The sequence below is a fragment of the Heptranchias perlo genome, chromosome 10 (assembly GCF_035084215.1).
Source record: "Heptranchias perlo isolate sHepPer1 chromosome 10, sHepPer1.hap1, whole genome shotgun sequence".
Lineage (NCBI taxonomy): Eukaryota > Metazoa > Chordata > Chondrichthyes > Hexanchiformes > Hexanchidae > Heptranchias > Heptranchias perlo.
In genome coordinates this window covers 70,896,866-70,914,844 of record NC_090334.1, presented here as the reverse complement: position 1 = coordinate 70,914,844, position 17,979 = coordinate 70,896,866, and the positions used below count along the sequence as shown (strand labels likewise).

The 17,979-nt window shown below is 40.5% G+C and overlaps 2 protein-coding genes across 4 annotated transcripts in view; one reads left to right on the top strand and one right to left on the bottom strand.

Moving 5' to 3' along the window:
- Positions 1 to 17,979, bottom strand: part of arel1 (apoptosis resistant E3 ubiquitin protein ligase 1) — a 104,707-nt gene that overhangs the window by 76,009 nt on the left and 10,719 nt on the right. The window contains exons 3-6 of the mRNA XM_067991996.1: positions 9,247 to 9,418; positions 1,625 to 1,839; positions 1,450 to 1,521; positions 744 to 970 (exon numbers count right to left, since the gene is read on the bottom strand). Coding sequence (XP_067848097.1) covers positions 744 to 970; positions 1,450 to 1,521; positions 1,625 to 1,839; positions 9,247 to 9,418 — 686 coding nt within the window. The remainder of the gene's footprint in view (positions 1 to 743; positions 971 to 1,449; positions 1,522 to 1,624; positions 1,840 to 9,246; positions 9,419 to 17,979) is intronic.
- fcf1 (FCF1 rRNA-processing protein) overlaps positions 13,794 to 17,979 on the top strand; it is a 28,671-nt gene continuing 24,485 nt past the window's right edge. For 2 of the 3 annotated variants that reach the window (XM_067991998.1, XM_067991997.1), the window contains exon 1: positions 13,796 to 16,542. The gene's annotated coding sequence lies outside the window, so the exon portion shown is untranslated. Of the gene's footprint in view, positions 16,543 to 17,979 lie in introns of all 3 variants that reach the window. The other variant, XM_067991999.1, reaches the window with a different exon arrangement.

Genomic DNA, 17,979 nt, shown 5'->3' with positions numbered 1-17,979 from the left:
TAAACTTTCCCTGCTATAATTACACCCTTCTGCCAGTAACTGTGCTGTAGTGCATCTCCCAGCTTCTCAGCCTTAGTGCAAAGAAAGTCCAACACTGCAACAAACTCTACTTCTCTGCTTCCTAAAGTTGCCATCAGTTCTGTTATTTACTTTATATCAAATCATAGTATTATAAAAATAGTAAGGACATAATATACGACTTTAAAATGGGAATCGAACTGCATCTGTGCGCTATGATCCAGTTATCCCCTGTCCTTTAACCTTGGGTTGCCAACTGTGGTTGGACGTATTCCTGGAGATTTCATCACACGACCTCCGGCCTCTAACTGCTCCGCCCCCACGCTCTAACCATTGATCACCCGACACAACCATCCTTGTGGCACAAGGCCTTCCCACTCCAATTGGAAAGCAAACAGTCTCTTAATTACCCAATTGGATGATGCTTGACCATCAGTCAAACAGCCTTTTTATCCCATCTCCAATATTTTTATGACTAATAAATGTTTCAAGAAATGAACAAAATCTTGGGCTGCTCATAGCAGTGTCATGGAGATTAATCTGTAATTCCTGGAGACTCTAGGACAATCCTAGTGGTTTGGTAATGCTACTTTCACCCCACTTCACCTGAAGACTACACATGGTCTAGATTTAACCTGTGCAATGAGACGAGAGAGCAAGACTTAAATATTAAAAAAAACAGCAACAAACTTCAAACCAGTGAGATTTCCAATATTGTTACTCACATGTACTCTAAAGGTCATGATGCGCCCTACTTCCTGAGGGTCCTTCCAATCCCAGGTGACTAGGCATGACCTCGGATCTAGGTAGTTCCCACGGACATAGTCGTAGATGGTGCGGTTCCCTCGCCTACCTCTGTTGTCATTCTGAAGAAAGCTGATGACCCGTGCCACTAGCTCGCAAAGAAACTTGACAGTAAAGAAGAACGCTAAGATGGAAACTGCGATTCCACCTGTACGTGAGTAGAGAAATCATACCTCATCTGACAATTTTTTTTTCCAATTAACAAAATAGGAACGTGTAAATATTTTAAAAAGACACAAATTCTAACAGTGGTTTGGCTAACATAGAAACCAGATGAAAAATTATTCTACAAAAAATCCCTTGCTGTCAGGCTTCCAAAGACAGTGCTATAAGACAGGGTGAATTGTGCTTGGTGTTAGTCACTGGTGCTACCAGTGAGCTATGTTAAATTCACTAGCAGCATCTGCTGGTGGAAGCCAAGTATTGCAACCCGACAATCCCACCTTTCTCACTGGTCTGGCAGACTTGTTGAATTTTTATTATTTTTGAAGTATTGGTGCAAGTTTTTTTTGTGTGTTTGAGTAATTCTTTTTTTTAAAAAAAAATGCAGCCCTCCCCTCAAAGAGCTCAATCACTGAGATTGCCAACCCCGGTGTGCTCTATGGAAGGAATTCAAAATGTACTCACCAACGACGACAAACATCAGGTCTCTCTTTACAGTGCAAAGTGTGACACTAGAGGCAAAAACCACTGCTCCCACTGAAGAAAAGAGTTGAAATTAAGGACACAAAAACTTCCCCCAAACTGAGGAAAAAAGGAAAAGCAGCAAAACGTTTTTGAAAATAGCTGAATTTTCACATACCCACAGACCACTTTTCAACTCTGCGCCTTTGGGCTAAGTTGTGAACAAGCTTTAGCTTGTGCTCCCACTCCAGATGCCCCCTTGAAATCTGCAGAATCTTGCTGCCGAACTTGTGGTAGTCGCCGTAGAAGTAGCTCCAGGCTGTGAGAGCTACCCGCAATTTGTCGTCAAACTGGATCAGATCAGTAAGGGTGCTGCAGCCCAGTGATTTCAGCCTGTATGGAGGCAAGGAATCAAAAAACTGATATTGCATCTTAAGCCAACTACCTACTGTTTGACACCTGGCGTCCATTAGAAAGCAAATAATTCAAGAGTATCTAGTGAGAAAAGAGGATAAATGCAACCCAATCATCTTAAAAATGAATACATTTATTGGAATGCTGAGGATAGGTTTGGTCGATGGTAGGGAAGTGGTGCATGCTACATATCTGCACTTTCCGAAGATATTGGAGAAGGTCCAAGTTTTAAACAAGGAAGAGGATCAATAACACAGGTGCAGCAAGGGCTACTATGTAAAAACCAGCAAAGGAGAACGGGAAGGCAAAGTAAGCTAAGAAAATCCATGAGCTAAGCTAACTTTAGGAATAATTTTCTTAGGCCTTGAGTCATTCATAAACTACCTGGTACACTAGATGGTGCTCTGCTAAAGCATTCAAAAGGCAAATGAGTCAAATTCTGTCTCATCAGAGAGTAAATATGAAGCAGGAGCAAGAAAAAGGTAAAAAAAAAGATTGAAACAACAAAAAAACACAGAAATTGCTGGAATCACACAGTCCAGTCAGCACCTGCAGAGAGAACAGACAAGTGAACTGTTGTGAAGAAAATGGAGGATATAAATAAGGCCTGAAGCTATTAAAGTCAATGTTCAAGGGTGCTGGTGATGGAGGGTGGGTCTGTCAGTGTCTGGGGGGGGGGGTGGGGAGGAGTGGGTTGCCATTTGGGGTGAAAACCTCAGAACACAGTGCTGGGGGAGGGGGGAAATAAATTAACTTTGGCCTTTTTTTCTTTTTGGAACTGACACATCCAGTGTGTTGCCAGCATTTTCTGATTTAAGTTCACACCTGATGGACAGGTTATCTGTGTTTCAATTTCTCAACTTTTCTACGGATGCGTCTCTCACTGCCTTAGTTATTCACACATTCTTCGCTTCATTAATACTCCTTTCCATTGCCTGACTGAGGTGATTGTTAGATCACCCAACAACTAATTTACTGATACTTCCTCTCTGCATTTGTTTATCTATTTGATTTTCCCCCTCTCCCCTCCTTGTTTTCTGATGCTATTAAAACGCTTGTTCGTCTTTCATTTTTCAGCCCTAAAGGTGGACATAGCCCAAAACGTTGACATGTCTGTTCTCTCCACAGATGTGGACTGGTCTGTGCGTTTCCAGCGGTTTTCATTTTTGTTTCAGATTTCCAACTTTTGAGGTTTTTTGCTTTTAATTTGTGAAAAATACTCCTGTTCTGAAACAGAACCTAGCTGAAGGGCTTTCTCTCACCTTTACTTAGAAGCCAGTGCCATCATAACAGGCTACAAAACCCTTTTTTGCACCAAATACTTCTTTCTCCCTCAACAAATCTTACTTCTCTATCAAGCCTAAATGCAACCAAGACTTGAATGCTGCTACTTCTAGAGAAGCTTTTCTAACAACTCACACTCTCCCAGGGAGCATACAAGATAAAGCTTGTCCAATAGACAATCTGTCTCTCGTGTTGCACCTCCAACCTCTCTCTAACACAATTTATTACTCCTTAATCAATACTACCACCATGAATGCTCCTCTTGAGCTTTCCTCTTTCATTCTTCTCAAGTTGCATCTGCACCATCCTCCTTCATACATCGAGTGTTGAAATCATGGCTCATTGCATAGTCTCATAATCTATAATCCTCTATTTCCCAGGACCTCAAAATCATGGAACTCATTATCTCTCTCAATCTTTTCTTCTTCCTATAATCTTCAAACTTTTAAAACCTGAAAAGGTTTGGTGTCACCCAATCACTATTTCTTGGTTTTAAATCATCTTCTCTTCTGTTGTGAACCTCGACTATGGACTATGCGGCTACATTCTGTTTCTTTCAATTTAAAAAATAAGCTGAAGACAACTGAGATAAGGACCATTGTTTCACATTTGTCTTTAGTGGCTGTTGCGCCAAAATATTCTCCGATATTCTTATGTTGCTCACAGGTTGAATGTGTAATTTGGAATTATTAGTTGGGTAAGTAATAGGAAACAGAAGGCTCTTATTAATGGTAATAGTTTCAATTGGGTAGCTACTCAGGGATCAGTCTACAGATTCATCCTGTCCTTAATGCTTACAAAAGCACCAAAGGTAAATTGTCGAATTTTGAAGACAACACCATATATTATGATGAAATAGCATATTCCAAAAAGTGGATATTGATCAAAAATATATATGATTACTTAAGATGGAAAGATGAGTTGCAACTTTCCAGAAAGCTCTCACAATGGCTGAGACTTTATCCACTGAATACAGACCAGATGGGCCTCAGGTTCAATGCCAATCTCAAGTGATAGTAGTGGGGTTATAGTTGGCCTCAAAGCCTAGGATTAAGAAGGGAAAATCAGCCAAAGTTCCCACTCCTGATTGCCATTCAGCAACTTATGCAGAAAATATGCATGCCTGAATTCCAGATGAGGCACAATTAGGCTTGGCCTCAGAAGGAAAGGAGATGGGGAAAAGAAATTAATGCGCAAATATACATTATATTAGTAACATCATAACAATTTCAGGCAGGAGAAGATCTTTGATCGATCTAACTCACCTATCCTCAGTATTCCCTTGGCACATTTTTAATAACCCTGAATCTCATTTGACAACAAGAACCTGTCTAATTCCTTCTTGAAACCCATTAAAGTTGCTTGTTCAACCATCCGTAATCTGTTCCACATACTTACCACTCTTAGTAAAACAATTTCCTCTTGCATTTCCTATTTTCTTTTGTTGTCCTTAATTTGTAAACATGACTGCCTATGAATCAGAAGATGCAGGGTTCAAACCCCTCTCCAGACAATACCAGCGAGTGGAGACCAGGCCACTGGCTCTGAATCTGGGTTGACATCCAGCGGAATACTCACAAGGTGGGTATGGTGTTTCCCCTTCTTCATATGGGATGTGGAAACCCATAAAACTTTTTTGCCGAATAGGACTAACCACCCTTCACCTTGCAGCCTGTCAGACTGCAAATCAGCCTGTGAATCCTTCCATTACTTCACACTATTCTCCATGGGAAGAGTATAAAGATACAAAAACAACAACCCCTCGTTCCTACATTCTGCATATGGCAGAAAAGCTTATTTGACTTCAATTTGTCCAAACCTTTCAGAATGTTAAACACTTCTGTCTTATCCCCTCTCAGTGTTCGCTTTTCAGGAGAGAAAAGATCCAGGGTAGTCAATCTTTTCTCAGTTCTGTGATCAACCGTGCAGCCCTTTTCTGTACCCCCTCCAATAACTCAAAATCCTTTTTGAAATAGGGAGACCAAAACTGCCCACAATACTCCAGATGCGTTCTCACGAGGGCCAAATACAGTTTTAAAATGACCTCTGTGGACTGATATGTTAAATCACTTGCTATGCATCCCAGCATTCTGTTTGTTTTCTTTTTTAACAGCCTGGGAACATTATACTGATGGTTTTAGTGACCTGTCCAGTAAAAGTCCAAGAATTCTCTCCTGCTCTGATAGCTCAAGTACATTCCCATTTATCACATAATCCACATCAACCTTCCCTCTGCCAAATCTCATAAGTTTAGTATCCTCTGTATTAAATTGCATCGGTCATTTCTCTGCCCACTGTTTGAGCTAGTCAAAATCCTTTTGAATTTGTGCGTATTGACATTCATCAATTTCCACTGCTCCCAATTTGGTATTGTCTGCAAATGTGGACATAATTTCTTCCTTGAAATCATTTATATGTATTACTACTCATTGTTGTCTGCCAGCCAACCATTTGCCAATCCATTTTAATGCATTATAATCTAACCCAATGGCTTGGACCAGAACGTAAAATTGCTCTCAGCTTCTGCCAATGCCAATGCCATTCTATAACTGTCCATTAGGAGAAGTCTCACCCTTCAACCCCATTGTGGGGACCAACCTTTCTTCCATCTCCCAAACAATCACGGGGATCACCTGATGAAGATTTGAATCTTACTGTATGAAGAACCACAGCACAAACATACATTCTGGGACACTACAATGGAACCTCAATTATACAACATTAAGTTGACAATGGAAACTGGTACCAATGTGGTGATCAGACCCATGTAGAATACAAACAGAAAGTTTTTAAGAACAAGATAAAAAATGTGGAAGATAAATATGCACCCAAAGTCAAAAGAAGGGAGTGTGGCAAGAAAAAGCTACAGTGGCTGATTGGTGATGTACAAAGACAAATAAGATGTAAACAAAAATGTTTCTACAATCTAAAGGCATCTAATACTCAACTAAACAGAGTTAAGTACAAAGAAGAGCTAAAGAAAACGAAGACTGCTACTGGATCAGCTAAAAGGGCAATGGAAAAGTAGACCGTAGACAATTGTGGAAAGCTTTTTCAGTTATGTGAAGAATCAGAGGACTGTCAAAGATTGTTTTGAGCCAATGAAGGATGCTCAAGGACAGGTTACGAAGGACTCACAGGGTATGGCAGAAATATTAAATGAGTACTTTGCATCGGTCTTCACTCTTGAATACGATGCTTGACTGTTGGAATTTAATGATGTTAATAATAAAACTAGTAATATAGATGAACATATTGTTTTAGATAGAATTAAGAACCTGAAAAGAGAGCAGCCAGGCCGGATGATATCCACCCGAGGGTCCTCAGGGAGATGGGACACGTGCTGTGAGAGCCCCTTGCCTGTATTTTTAATAGCTCTCTGCACTCTGGGACAGTTCCCATAGACTGGAAGTAGTCCCCATCTTTAAAAAAAGGAGACAAGGCAGACCCGGGACTATATGCCCATTAGTTTGACATCAGCAATAGGAAAGATGCCTGATGGAATCATTAGGAATCTAATATATGATTAGTTGGATAGAGAGGGATATATTAGAGAGACCAAACATGGCTTCAAAAAAAGGTCATGTCTTACAAATTTGATTATATTTTTTGAAGAAGTCACCGAGATGATAGATGAGGGAAGCCCAGTAGACACTGTCTACTTAGACATCCAAAAAGCTTTTGACAAGGTATCACACAAGATGCTTCGCTACAAAATCAAAGCCTCTGGTATTAGTGGTAATTACTGAGCTGGTTTGAGAACTGGCTGGAAGGCAGAAAGTAGTTATAGATGGATTTGGATCTGCTTGGTGTTAGGACTGTTGCTCTATTTTTATTAATGGTCTAGATGTAGGCGTTGGAGCACAATCTGCAAATTTGCAGATGATGCCAAGATCTGTGCGAGTGTTAGGACTGTAGACGATGCTTGACTGCTTCAGGTGGATCTTGATGTGTTGCGGGATTGGGCTTGTGACTGGCAAATTATGTTTAATTTGGAAAAGTGCCGTGTTATGCATGTGGGCAGGGCAAATGCTCAGCATACATACACCCTTCAGGGGAAAGCATTAAAGCAGGTAGAGAAAGAAAGAGATCTGAGCATTCTTGTGCATTGATCTCTAAAGGTTCATCAGCAATGCTGTGAAGCAATAGCTAGAGCAAATAAGGTGTTGGGGTCCATTTATAGGAGAATTGAATACAAGTCAAAGCATACTATTTTGTCCTTGTACAAGACCGTGATCAGGCCTCAGTTGAAATACTGTGTCCATTCTGTGGAGTACTGATTAATAAGGGAGTCAAAGGTTATACTCGGTAGACGGGAAAGTAGGGTTGAGGTCGCAATCAGATCAGCCATGATCTCATCAAATGACAGGGCAGGTTCGAGGGGCCGAATGGCCTACTCCTGCTCTTAATTCATATGTTCGTATGTATGTTGGTCTTCTCACATTGTGGGTGATATTGAGGCTTTGGAAAGGGTGCAGAGGAAGGCCACTAGAATAATTCCTAGTTTAAAGCATCTTAGTTATCAACACAGGCTAAAAGAGCTGGGACTCTACACTTCTGAGAAACGTAGACTTAGGGGTGATCTTGTCGAGGTTTATAAGATGATGAAGGAAATAGATTGTGTTCGAGTTGACAGTTTGTTCCAATTAAATAGGTTATGAGGACCAGTGGGTCACAATTTTAAGTTGTTCAAGGCCAGATCTAGGTTAGATGTCAGGAGGTGGTTCTTTTCCCAGAGAATAGTTGATCTCTAAAACAGGCTGCCAGCTCGAGCAGTGGACACTGATTCGCTGAATTCCTTCAAGCGAGAACTGAATATGTTTCTGGCTGGGGTGGAGATCACCTCTTACAAAAGGTAGGTAATGCATAGAATTCAGGGCCAGAGTGATCTCCTGAACTAGTTTTGATCGCCAAAGGGGTCAGAGAGGAATTTCCCAGATTTTTTTCCCCCCCAATTTGACCTGGGTTCTTACCTGGTTTTTCGCCTCTCCCAGGAGATCACAAGGTTTTGGGTGGTGCGGGGAATATATATCACAATTGTGTGAGACAAGCTGGATGGACCAGAGGGTCTTTTCCTGTCTGTCATTGTTCGTATGTTCTATTCTCTGAACCTATATGAAGCTCACAGCCATTGGTAGAAAAGAATAAATTACCACTATCCTATCAAAACTTGTGTTTCGGTTGTACAGTGGTACCGCATAAAACGTGCTTCAAGTTGAATTTGACTTTTATAAATTGAAAACAAGGCACTGAAATTCAACACCTCGGTCTGGTGCAGCACAGTTCAGAGCCAGGTAAAGCTCCCGTTTCTTAGAACCAACAATTTATCTTATCTTAGAGAGAAGGGATAGTATAGGTTAGCTGCAGAGTAACCTGCCCCCATCAATCACTCTCAGGTCAGGTATAGCACAGGTTGCATGCACCCCTTCTATGTTGTACCCAATGTACCTGATTCCCAACATCAGAGGAGCACTCCCTACTGCAGCAATATGACACGTCAATTTTCCACATTAACCTTCCTGCAGGCTCTCTGACTAATTAACACCAATTTGGTAATCTTAGAGTTGAAAAGGCAGCTTTTTGCTGTGGCCCACACTAATGCAGAATTATTTAATTTTTTTATATAAAAGCAAAAGCAAAAACAGCCCTGTTGAAAACCATGGGATTGTGTATAACTGCAGTTACAGTGATTTAGAGCCTGTATAAAGTTAAGAAAAAAATCAATGGCTGGACTGGTGGATGCTGGATATAGGGTGGGTTCAATCCAGATAGGTAGAATGGTCTATTCCAAAGCATGCCTGATACTCACAACATCTGCCTACCATTATCGTGAGGAGTTTACTGGGTTCTCTGCCAGACTGCTAGATGAAGCGCCTCACAATCAAGGCACTTTTCGACTCTGGGAGAGGGAGAGAAATAACATGACCATTATCGCCAAGCTTTGCTTGTGCCTCCTGTTTGCTGTCATAGGGCTATATATTTGATGCCATTTGTGAACAGGCACTCATTCCTGGACAGTCTGACCCTTCCCAGCTAAAAGAGACAGCATACAACCAAAGAGAAGAAGGAAATATTAAGATTTTTTTTTCTTTTAAAACATACGTGTGATAGTAGTGCTCCAGACCCTGTGTGCAGAGCCACTCCTGCAGCGCTAACTCTTTCACCAGCTGGCGCTGGGCTGCTTCTAACTCCTGAATCGCACTGTCCTCAAAGGAGTCTCCCTTCAGAAGGGATAAAGTACTCAGTACTGCCAGCTCCTCTAAACTCTGCACATCTGCAAATAAAACAGACAGATTATGAGCTTGCACCTTTTCGCTCTTGGACTGACCAGGTCGCCAACAGCATTATAGTGATGCCGCTGGGGAAACAAGATTTGCATTGTCTAAGTGCAAAGTGGAGTAAATATGAAGAGGCATAAAAATCTTGGTTATTGCTGAAGTGTCACCAACCTGATTTTATGGCATTTGCTTTTAAATGAATCATCCTGGAAAAAACCCTCGAGCAGCTTTATGCTCAAGAATTCTAATTTTGTTTTACGGGAGAAAAAAAAAGTTATGATGGTAGTGGTTAGCTTTCCAATTATAACAACCAATACTGATACGGACTGAAGTGTTGAGGTAAATTAGCAGAACCAAATGCCAAGATTAATTAGGGACTGTAATTTGAGGTAATGAGTACAAATCAAGGAACCCGAGAGTTAGGCCGTGCTAGAGAAGCAGGATCCAGTACTGCAGTCTCTAAACAGAAAGGAAGCCAATGAAATGGGACACTTATACTTAGTTGGCATTACCACAGTTATTGTCACACATTATTGTAGTATTACCTAATATACTGAGCCGCAAGTTGAGATCCCAACAACGGTTAGCTTCCTTACTGACCTCAATAAAGGATTAACGTTATCCATAATGTGTGTATAATATGAGAAATAACTGACATTTATATAGAGCTTTATATAACATCAAAACAGCTCACATTATGATTCAATTTTGAAGTGCAGAGATGCTTACGTAAACAAGCATATATGTCGATGTATAAGCAGGAATTTGAAACAGTCAGAGTCTAAAGATAGGTGGAACATTAATTAGTACCGGAAAAAGGCAGTAAAAATGTCAACATACTTAGTTTATAATTAGGTGAAACTTTTTCCTTTCAAATTTCTCTTCTTCGCTATCCACTTCTCATGGTTGCCGAAAGCCCTTCTATGCCTTATGCAGGCATAAAGTCCTCACGTCTGAGCCGCCTTAGTAAGTGTTTTCAAACACCAGGGAGAAAGGAACTGGATCTTATCATGTGACATCATATATGACACAAATTCACTTATCAGCAGGAACCCTGGTCAGTTTTCCTTATCTAGCCCCAGGTCACCAAAATCTATTGTATTGGCCCCTCCCACATTCCTCGCTGCCTTTGTCCAAGATCAGCTAACTCGGTGCCAACCAGGAACCATTGTGGGCTATATAACTCCGTGGCATGTTTCCCCATTGAGTCACTGGGGCAATCCCAGCAGCTGCAGCATTTTAACCGGAGTTGAATTACTCACTCTGTTTCAGCCTCTTAACAACAACTTGCATTTATATTGTGCCTTTAATGTAGTAAAACATAACAGGAGCGATTATCAAACAAAATTTGACACCAAGCCACATAAGGAGATTTTAGGACAGATGACCAAAAGCTTAGTCAAAGAGGTAGGTTTTAAGGAGTGTCTTAAAGGAGGAAAGAGGTAGAGAGGAGAGGTTTAGGGAGGTGATTCCAGAGCTTAGGCCTAGGCAGTTGAAGGCACGGCTACCAATGATGTCGCGATTAAAATCGTGGACGTGCAAGAGGCCAAAATTGGAGGAGCGCAGCGATCTCTGAGGATTCTAGGGCTGGAGGAAGTTACAGAGATAGGGAGGGACGAGGCCATGGGGGGATTTGAAAAATAGGATGAGAATGTTAAAATCGAGGTGTTGCCGGACCGGGAACGAATGTAGGTCAGTGAGTGCAGGGGTGATGGGTGAACGGGACTTGGTGCGATACAAACAGCAGAGGTTTGAGTGAGTCAAGTTTATGGAGGATGGAAGATGGGAGGTCGGCCAGGAGAGCACTCTTCGATCCAGTTCTAATTTCCTCTGCTCAGACTGTGCAAGAGTGCAGCAGAAAAGGAATAGTCGCAAGTTCCAATGCATTTAGATTATTTAGCTAACTCACTTAATTTGACTCGTCTCGAAGTTTTCATTACTGCCAACTAAGGCATTTGTCTGAGAGTTGTTGTTAATTGGGATCAATGGCAGCCCAGCCCAAAGGGCTGTCATTTGGAGAAAGTCTACATTACAGGACAGAGATACAACGACTCTACAGCACAGAAACAGGCCATTCGACCCAACTGGTCTATGCTGACGTTTATGCTCACATGAGCCTCCTCCCTCCCTACTTCATCTAACCCCTTCAGCATACCCTTCTATTCCTTTCTCCCTCATGTGCTTATCTAGCTTCCCCTTAAATGCATCTATGCTATTTGCCTCAACTATTCCTTGTGGTAACACGTTCCACATTCTTACCACTCTTTGGGTAAAAAATTTCTCCTGAATTCCCATTTGGATTTATTAGTAACTATCTTTATGACCTCTAATTTTGGACTCCCCTACAAATGGAAATATTTTCTCTACTTCTACCCTATTAAACCCTTTCATTATCTTAAAGATCTCTATCAGGTTTCTCCTCAGCCTTTTCTTTTCTAGAGAAAAGTGTCTCAGCCTGTTCAGCCTTTCCTGATAAGGATATCCTCTGAGTTCTGGTATCATCCTTCTGAATCTTATTTGCACCTTTTCCAATGCCTCTATATCCTTTATTAATATGGAGACCAGAACTGTTCACAGTACTCCAACTGTGGTCTAACCACATTTCTATACAGGTTTAACATAACTTCTCTGCTTTTCAATACCATCCCTCTAGAAATGAACCCCAGTGCTTGGTTTGCTTTTTTAATGGCCTTATTAACCTGCGTTGCTACTTTTAGTGATTTGTGTATCCGTGCCCCAAGATTCGTTTGTTCCTCTTCCTCATTTAGACTCTTATTATCCAAGCAGTAGTATGTGGCCTCCTTATTCTTTCTGCCAAAATGCACCACCTCACACTTATCTATATTGAAATCCATTTGCCAATTACATGCCCATTCTGCAAGTTTATTAATGTCTTCTTGCATTTTGATGCACTCTTCCTTTGTATTAACTGCACCACAAAATTTGATGTCGTCCGCAAATTTTGAAATTCAACTTCCAATTCCCGAGTCCAAATTGTTAATGTAAATTGTGAAGAACAGTGGTCCCAGCACCGATCCCTGTGGAACACCACTTCCCATCTTTTGCCAGTCTGAGTAGCTACCCTTAATTCCTACTCTCTGTTTTCTGTTTTGTAGCCAGCTTGCAATCCATTCTACTACCTGTCCCCTGACTCCATATGCTCTGACGTTAGTCATGACTCTACAATGTAGTACCTTATCAAAGGCCTTTTGAAAATCCAAATATATTACATCCACTGCATTGCCCTTGTCTATTCTTTGTTACTTCTTCAAAGAATTCAATAAGTTTGGTCAAGCATGACTTTCCCTTCTGAAATCCGTGCTGACTATTCTTTATTATATTTTTGTTTTTTTTAAATGTTTTTCTATTACATCTTTGAGGAAAGATTCCATGATCTTTCCTACCACCAATATTAAGCTAACTGGTCTATAGTTCCCTGGATTTCTTTTATTTCCCTTTTTAAATCTAGGAATAACATTAGCTGTCCGCCAGTCCTCTGGCACTATTCTCTTTTTTAATGAATTTTTATATGTATATGCAATTGTGCCTCAGCTATCTCTTCCCGTGCTAATCAAAAGAAGTCAGGGTGTAATCCATCAGGCCAGGGGTTTCATCCTCTCTAAGTTTGATTAGTTTATCAATTATCTCCCTCCTTTCCATCTTAAATGTCTCAACATCTTTTTTGATCTTTTCTTCTAATGTCATGCCCACCTTGTTAGTCTCCCTGGTAAATACTGGGGCAAAGTAACTATTGACTATTTCTGCCATTACCTGCGAGTTTATCTTGTGCATCCCTTAATCCCTATCCTGATTTTTCTTTTGTTATTTAGGTGTCTGTAGAATACTTTACTATTTCTTTTTATATTCCTTCATAATTTAAGTTCATAGTTCCTATTTGCTTTCCTAATTGTTTTTTTGACGTCTTTCCTGACGTCTTTGTATTCCCTTTTGTCATCCTCTCCTTTATTGTCTATGTATTTAGTTTATGCCTTCTTCTTTAGTTTCAATTTCACCCTTATCTCTTTATTCATCTATGGCGTTTCATTATTGGCTACTTTGTTCTTGTTTTTTAGAGGAATATATTTCTCCTGAACTCTCAATCATCATTTTAAATATTATCCACTGCTCTTCTATCTCTTTATCGTCTGTCAAATTTTCTTTAGAATTTACCTTTTCTAATTCCATTCTCATCCCAAAATCAGCTTTTTTCCAATCTATTACTTTGATCTTTGTCATACTTATGACTTTTTCAATCATTATTTTAAACCTTATTATATTAAGATCGCTATTGCCTAGATATTTCCTTACACCGACTTCACTTTTCGGCTCTGGTTCATTTCCCATTACTAGATCCAGCAGTTATTCCTCTCTGGTTGGGCTTCTTACATACTGGGTAAGAAAGGAGTCCTGTAGTAACTGTAAAAACTCCATTCTCCCTTTCCTACCTCTTCTTGCAAGTATATTTGGGGGTAGTTCAAATCTCCCATGATTGGGTTCTCATCGAATAATAAAAAAAAGGAAAAAAAGTATCTTGCTTGGGGGAAAGAAAATGTCTCTGGAGCTTTAACCAGATCTCTCTCTCTCTTATGCAAACACGCATAAACAGCACACTCTTCCGAAGTTTGTAATTAGGACTTACCCTTTCCTGTCCTCAGTGATGGAGAATAGGGCAGATTTTAGACAACTTTCACTTTCATTTGGTAAACACACACACTGCAGTAAACATCCTGTCAGTCACGCTTGGAGAGTGAGACTATCTGTTTACAGAATCAGCTGAATGGGATTCTGGTACTTAAAAGGATCACAAATCAAAAGGTGGATATGAAGAGGATTGGGTAAACCTCATTTGTCTAGGGGGCTTTTGTACTATGGGCAGCCAATAGTGTTTTCAAAAGCATTTTGCCAACGGTACAGAATAATAATCCATCACTCAATGGGAAAGGAGAGAGCACAAGAAGAAAAAAAATCAGAGATGCACACAAACACATTATCGAAAAACTTTCCTATATAAAACACCAAGCATGGAAATATTTTGATTGCATTGCATGTTTAGCAGGAAAACCGATTGGAATCAATGCACTATAACATGTGTTGTAATGAACCTAGTTAAATTTTTTTTTTGAAAAGTACTTTAGTGTCCCCAGCTCCCACTCCCGTCAAAGAATAGTTGATAAAGATTGCCGAACTTCAGTACAATTTCCTTCATTCTCTGAACATACAAGCTCTGTACCTTTAGCTGATGCCAGTTAGAGGAGGGGAAATCAATGAATAAGTGGTTCTCTCCAGTTTTATACAGTCTAAAGTCATGAAATTCATGTTATCTTTCCCCAGTACCACCTATATAAAACCTCCATCCAAAGATTAGTTTTTTTCAACAAAGGCAGGTTCTGGTGTTGGATAGTGGTTTCACAGTGAAAGGGAGCAGTTAAAATGAAATAACATCTAAACATGTCAAAAGTTTGAAATAGTGAGGGCCATCCCAGTGGCGAGGGCCGCCCCAACAGGTCAGGGGTAAATCAGCCAGGGATCCCACTCTTGACTTTTATACAGTGACTCCAATTGGCAATGCACATGTCTCAATGCTGGTTGATGACAGGATCAAGATTTGCTGTGATGTCCACCACAGTCAGCTAGAACTCAGGCAGTCATTGTCAAAATGTTTACATGTGAATAATAGCTACTTTGATGAGAGTAATTGCTGGAATGAGAGAGGAAGTCACCTCCTTCAGAAGAGATGAGGGAGGGGAGAATTACAACAATGACCATACTTCAAAAATACTTTATTGGCTGTGATGTCTTTTTGGATTTCCCGAGGATGTGAAAGGCACTATATAATGCATGTTATTTCTTCACTTCCCCACCTTTAAAAGCCTCCTTAAAATCTATTTTTTTTTGGCCATGCCTTTGGACAGTATCATGCACTAATTCGTCTACTAGCACTTGGTCCGTTCTATCATATGTTAAGCACCTTGGGACATTAAAAGGCATTATATAAATACAAGTAGTTATCGACCTACAGCCAGAAATTTACAATCACCAGCCAATCTGCAAAATTCCCTCAACAGCAGCAATTAACCTCTAATACAAATAGACCCATTCACAGCAATTAGACTATAGAGCTTTGAGGGACAGTTCAGATTAAACACTGTTCCACCTCTGTAGCAGAATAATACGTCATGTAACACTCCTTTCATTATAAAACAGAATATCATCAGAGTTATCATGAGCAGTGCCACGCGCGATCTGCTAATATCTTAAAAACAAATTGATGCATGGGCTAGATTACAATGAATCACTTAATTGTTCAAATGTTACAATAAATACCCTTAATGATATTTTGTTTTAATCAATCGTAGCTATCTGCTATTCTAAGTAAATGCAACCTTGCATTAAACCCTGTGCTGTTGCGGCTTAATTATTTTCACTGCCAATACAGCCGTCGCTTGCTGTCAGTAGAATAGTCCCAGATGTTAAAATGGTCAGGTCCAGAGAACCAAGAGAATTATTTTATCATCACCCCTCCTACCTCCCGCGTGATAACATTAAAGAGACAATTTGTTAAAGTCTTTGAGAAAGCATCACAGAGGTCCACTACCCGATTCAATAGATTGCACAATCCGAAGGGCACTGAATAAAGTAACGTTACTTCTGAAGTACGGAACGAATTTTGAATTATACATGAAGGAGTCATGGAAGTGACATTGCAGAAAATTCTTTTTTTTTATCATTTGAAGAAGATGCTCAAAACATAAAATGATGCTACACCCACATTATACAAAAATGTACTGAACAGAATTTGCATTGCCAGCAGCTGCTTTGAAGCCAAACCAAAAAGGAACATTATATGTACTAGTTCACCTCATTTTTATCATGTTCTCAGAATACATTGTGACCTTTGGGATACAACTTGTGTACCACATCTAGTACTGACTATAATTCACTTGCAACTTACCCGATTTGTTCATGGGTTTCAGCCAAATGGCATCTGGTTTACAAGTTCTGTTTTAAATTTCTATCTCAATTCATCTCCGATTTTGTTTGTCCGACATAGGCCACCCAGCCCGACTCAACGTTCTTCATCTCAAAATTCGGAGATGTGACCCACTTCCAGAAAGCGACTGTAAGTGCTTGTATCCATCTGGCTCTTATGAATTGCTTGAGCACCCTGGGGACCTTAACTGGGAAGGGGGACAAAGGGAAAGGAGAAAGGAAAGGACCTGGTCTCCCTTTATCACCTCCAAGACTAGAAGCTCCTTATTTAAAATGGATCCAAAGGCCACAATTATAGACATCAGATACGAATAAACAAATACTTCAAGACAGAGAATCAACGGGGGTGGGCGGAGGAAAGGAATATTCTAACTGTTAGCAAGTTAATCAGCTGATACCAGTAAATATTCTATGAATTCAATGTCTAGCAGGTCTTATTTTCATCTGAGTACCACACCGATAAGATCAAGCTTGAGTAAGAAGAATTCTGTTACTGAGAATTTACTTGAGATCAGATTAAAAATAGGTCAATGGTAGCCTAATTGAAAAAATCCAGCTTGGATGTTTCAACTGAAATATACACCATAATTAAAATCATTAAACTTTAGTTACAGGCTGTTAAGACTGTCCCTGAACAATAGATGTTAATCTAAAAAAGAAATTATTGGAATATGTTTAAAAACTTATTGACCTGTTGGGAACGGGCTTGAGGGTTACAGAACTGTTTCCAAGAGAGCCAGCAGCCTGATATCAGTTTCAAAACTAGCAAGTGAGCTGCATAATTACATAGAAATGCAAGAACCGATGCACAAAAATTCAAACACCCTCGTACACAAAAACTGCAAGACCCCCATGCACAAACGTCAAAACTCCCCCCCCCACCATATCCACAAAAAGCACGATTGCATTTTAAATATTTTCCCCTGTTCACACAATTTTCTCCACTGCTCAATGCGACTGACGGTTGCTGGAGTACGTTCCATAACTGCAGGCTGGCTTCCAGTATCTCAACCAAAAGGACATTCTTATATTCTTTTTTTCCCCCCAAAGTCCCACCCAGAGTTTCTCCCCGACATATCCTCCCTCGCCCTCTGCACTAAGCAACTCATCCTCATTGATTTCAATCTCAGTCTCAGCTCACCTTCTTCCTCTGCTCTGAATTCATTGCCCTCCTGTCCTCCCGATAACTCTCCCTCCCTATGTTTCCTATCCATTTTCCCCAGCCATCCTCTCGACCATGCCATCGAAAGTGGCCTCTTTACTCCCATGGTCGCAAGCAGTGACAAAGCCAGCCCCAGCAATTTCCTGGTATCGCTCACCACCCATATCCCCGTAGCCCCTTCCAAATCCGCTTCCTTCTACATGTGACCCTGGAATAAACTCTCCTCCGGGCCATTTACATTTGTACTTTCAAGCTGCCTACTGTCCAGCATTTGGCCCTCCATTCGCCACTATACTTCTGCAGCTGTTGATTTAATCAACTATTCCCTCACCTCCACATTTGATGCCCTTGACCCCAGCAAAAGCTTTACTCTCTTCCATCCTGGTCATTTCCCTTGGTATGCCC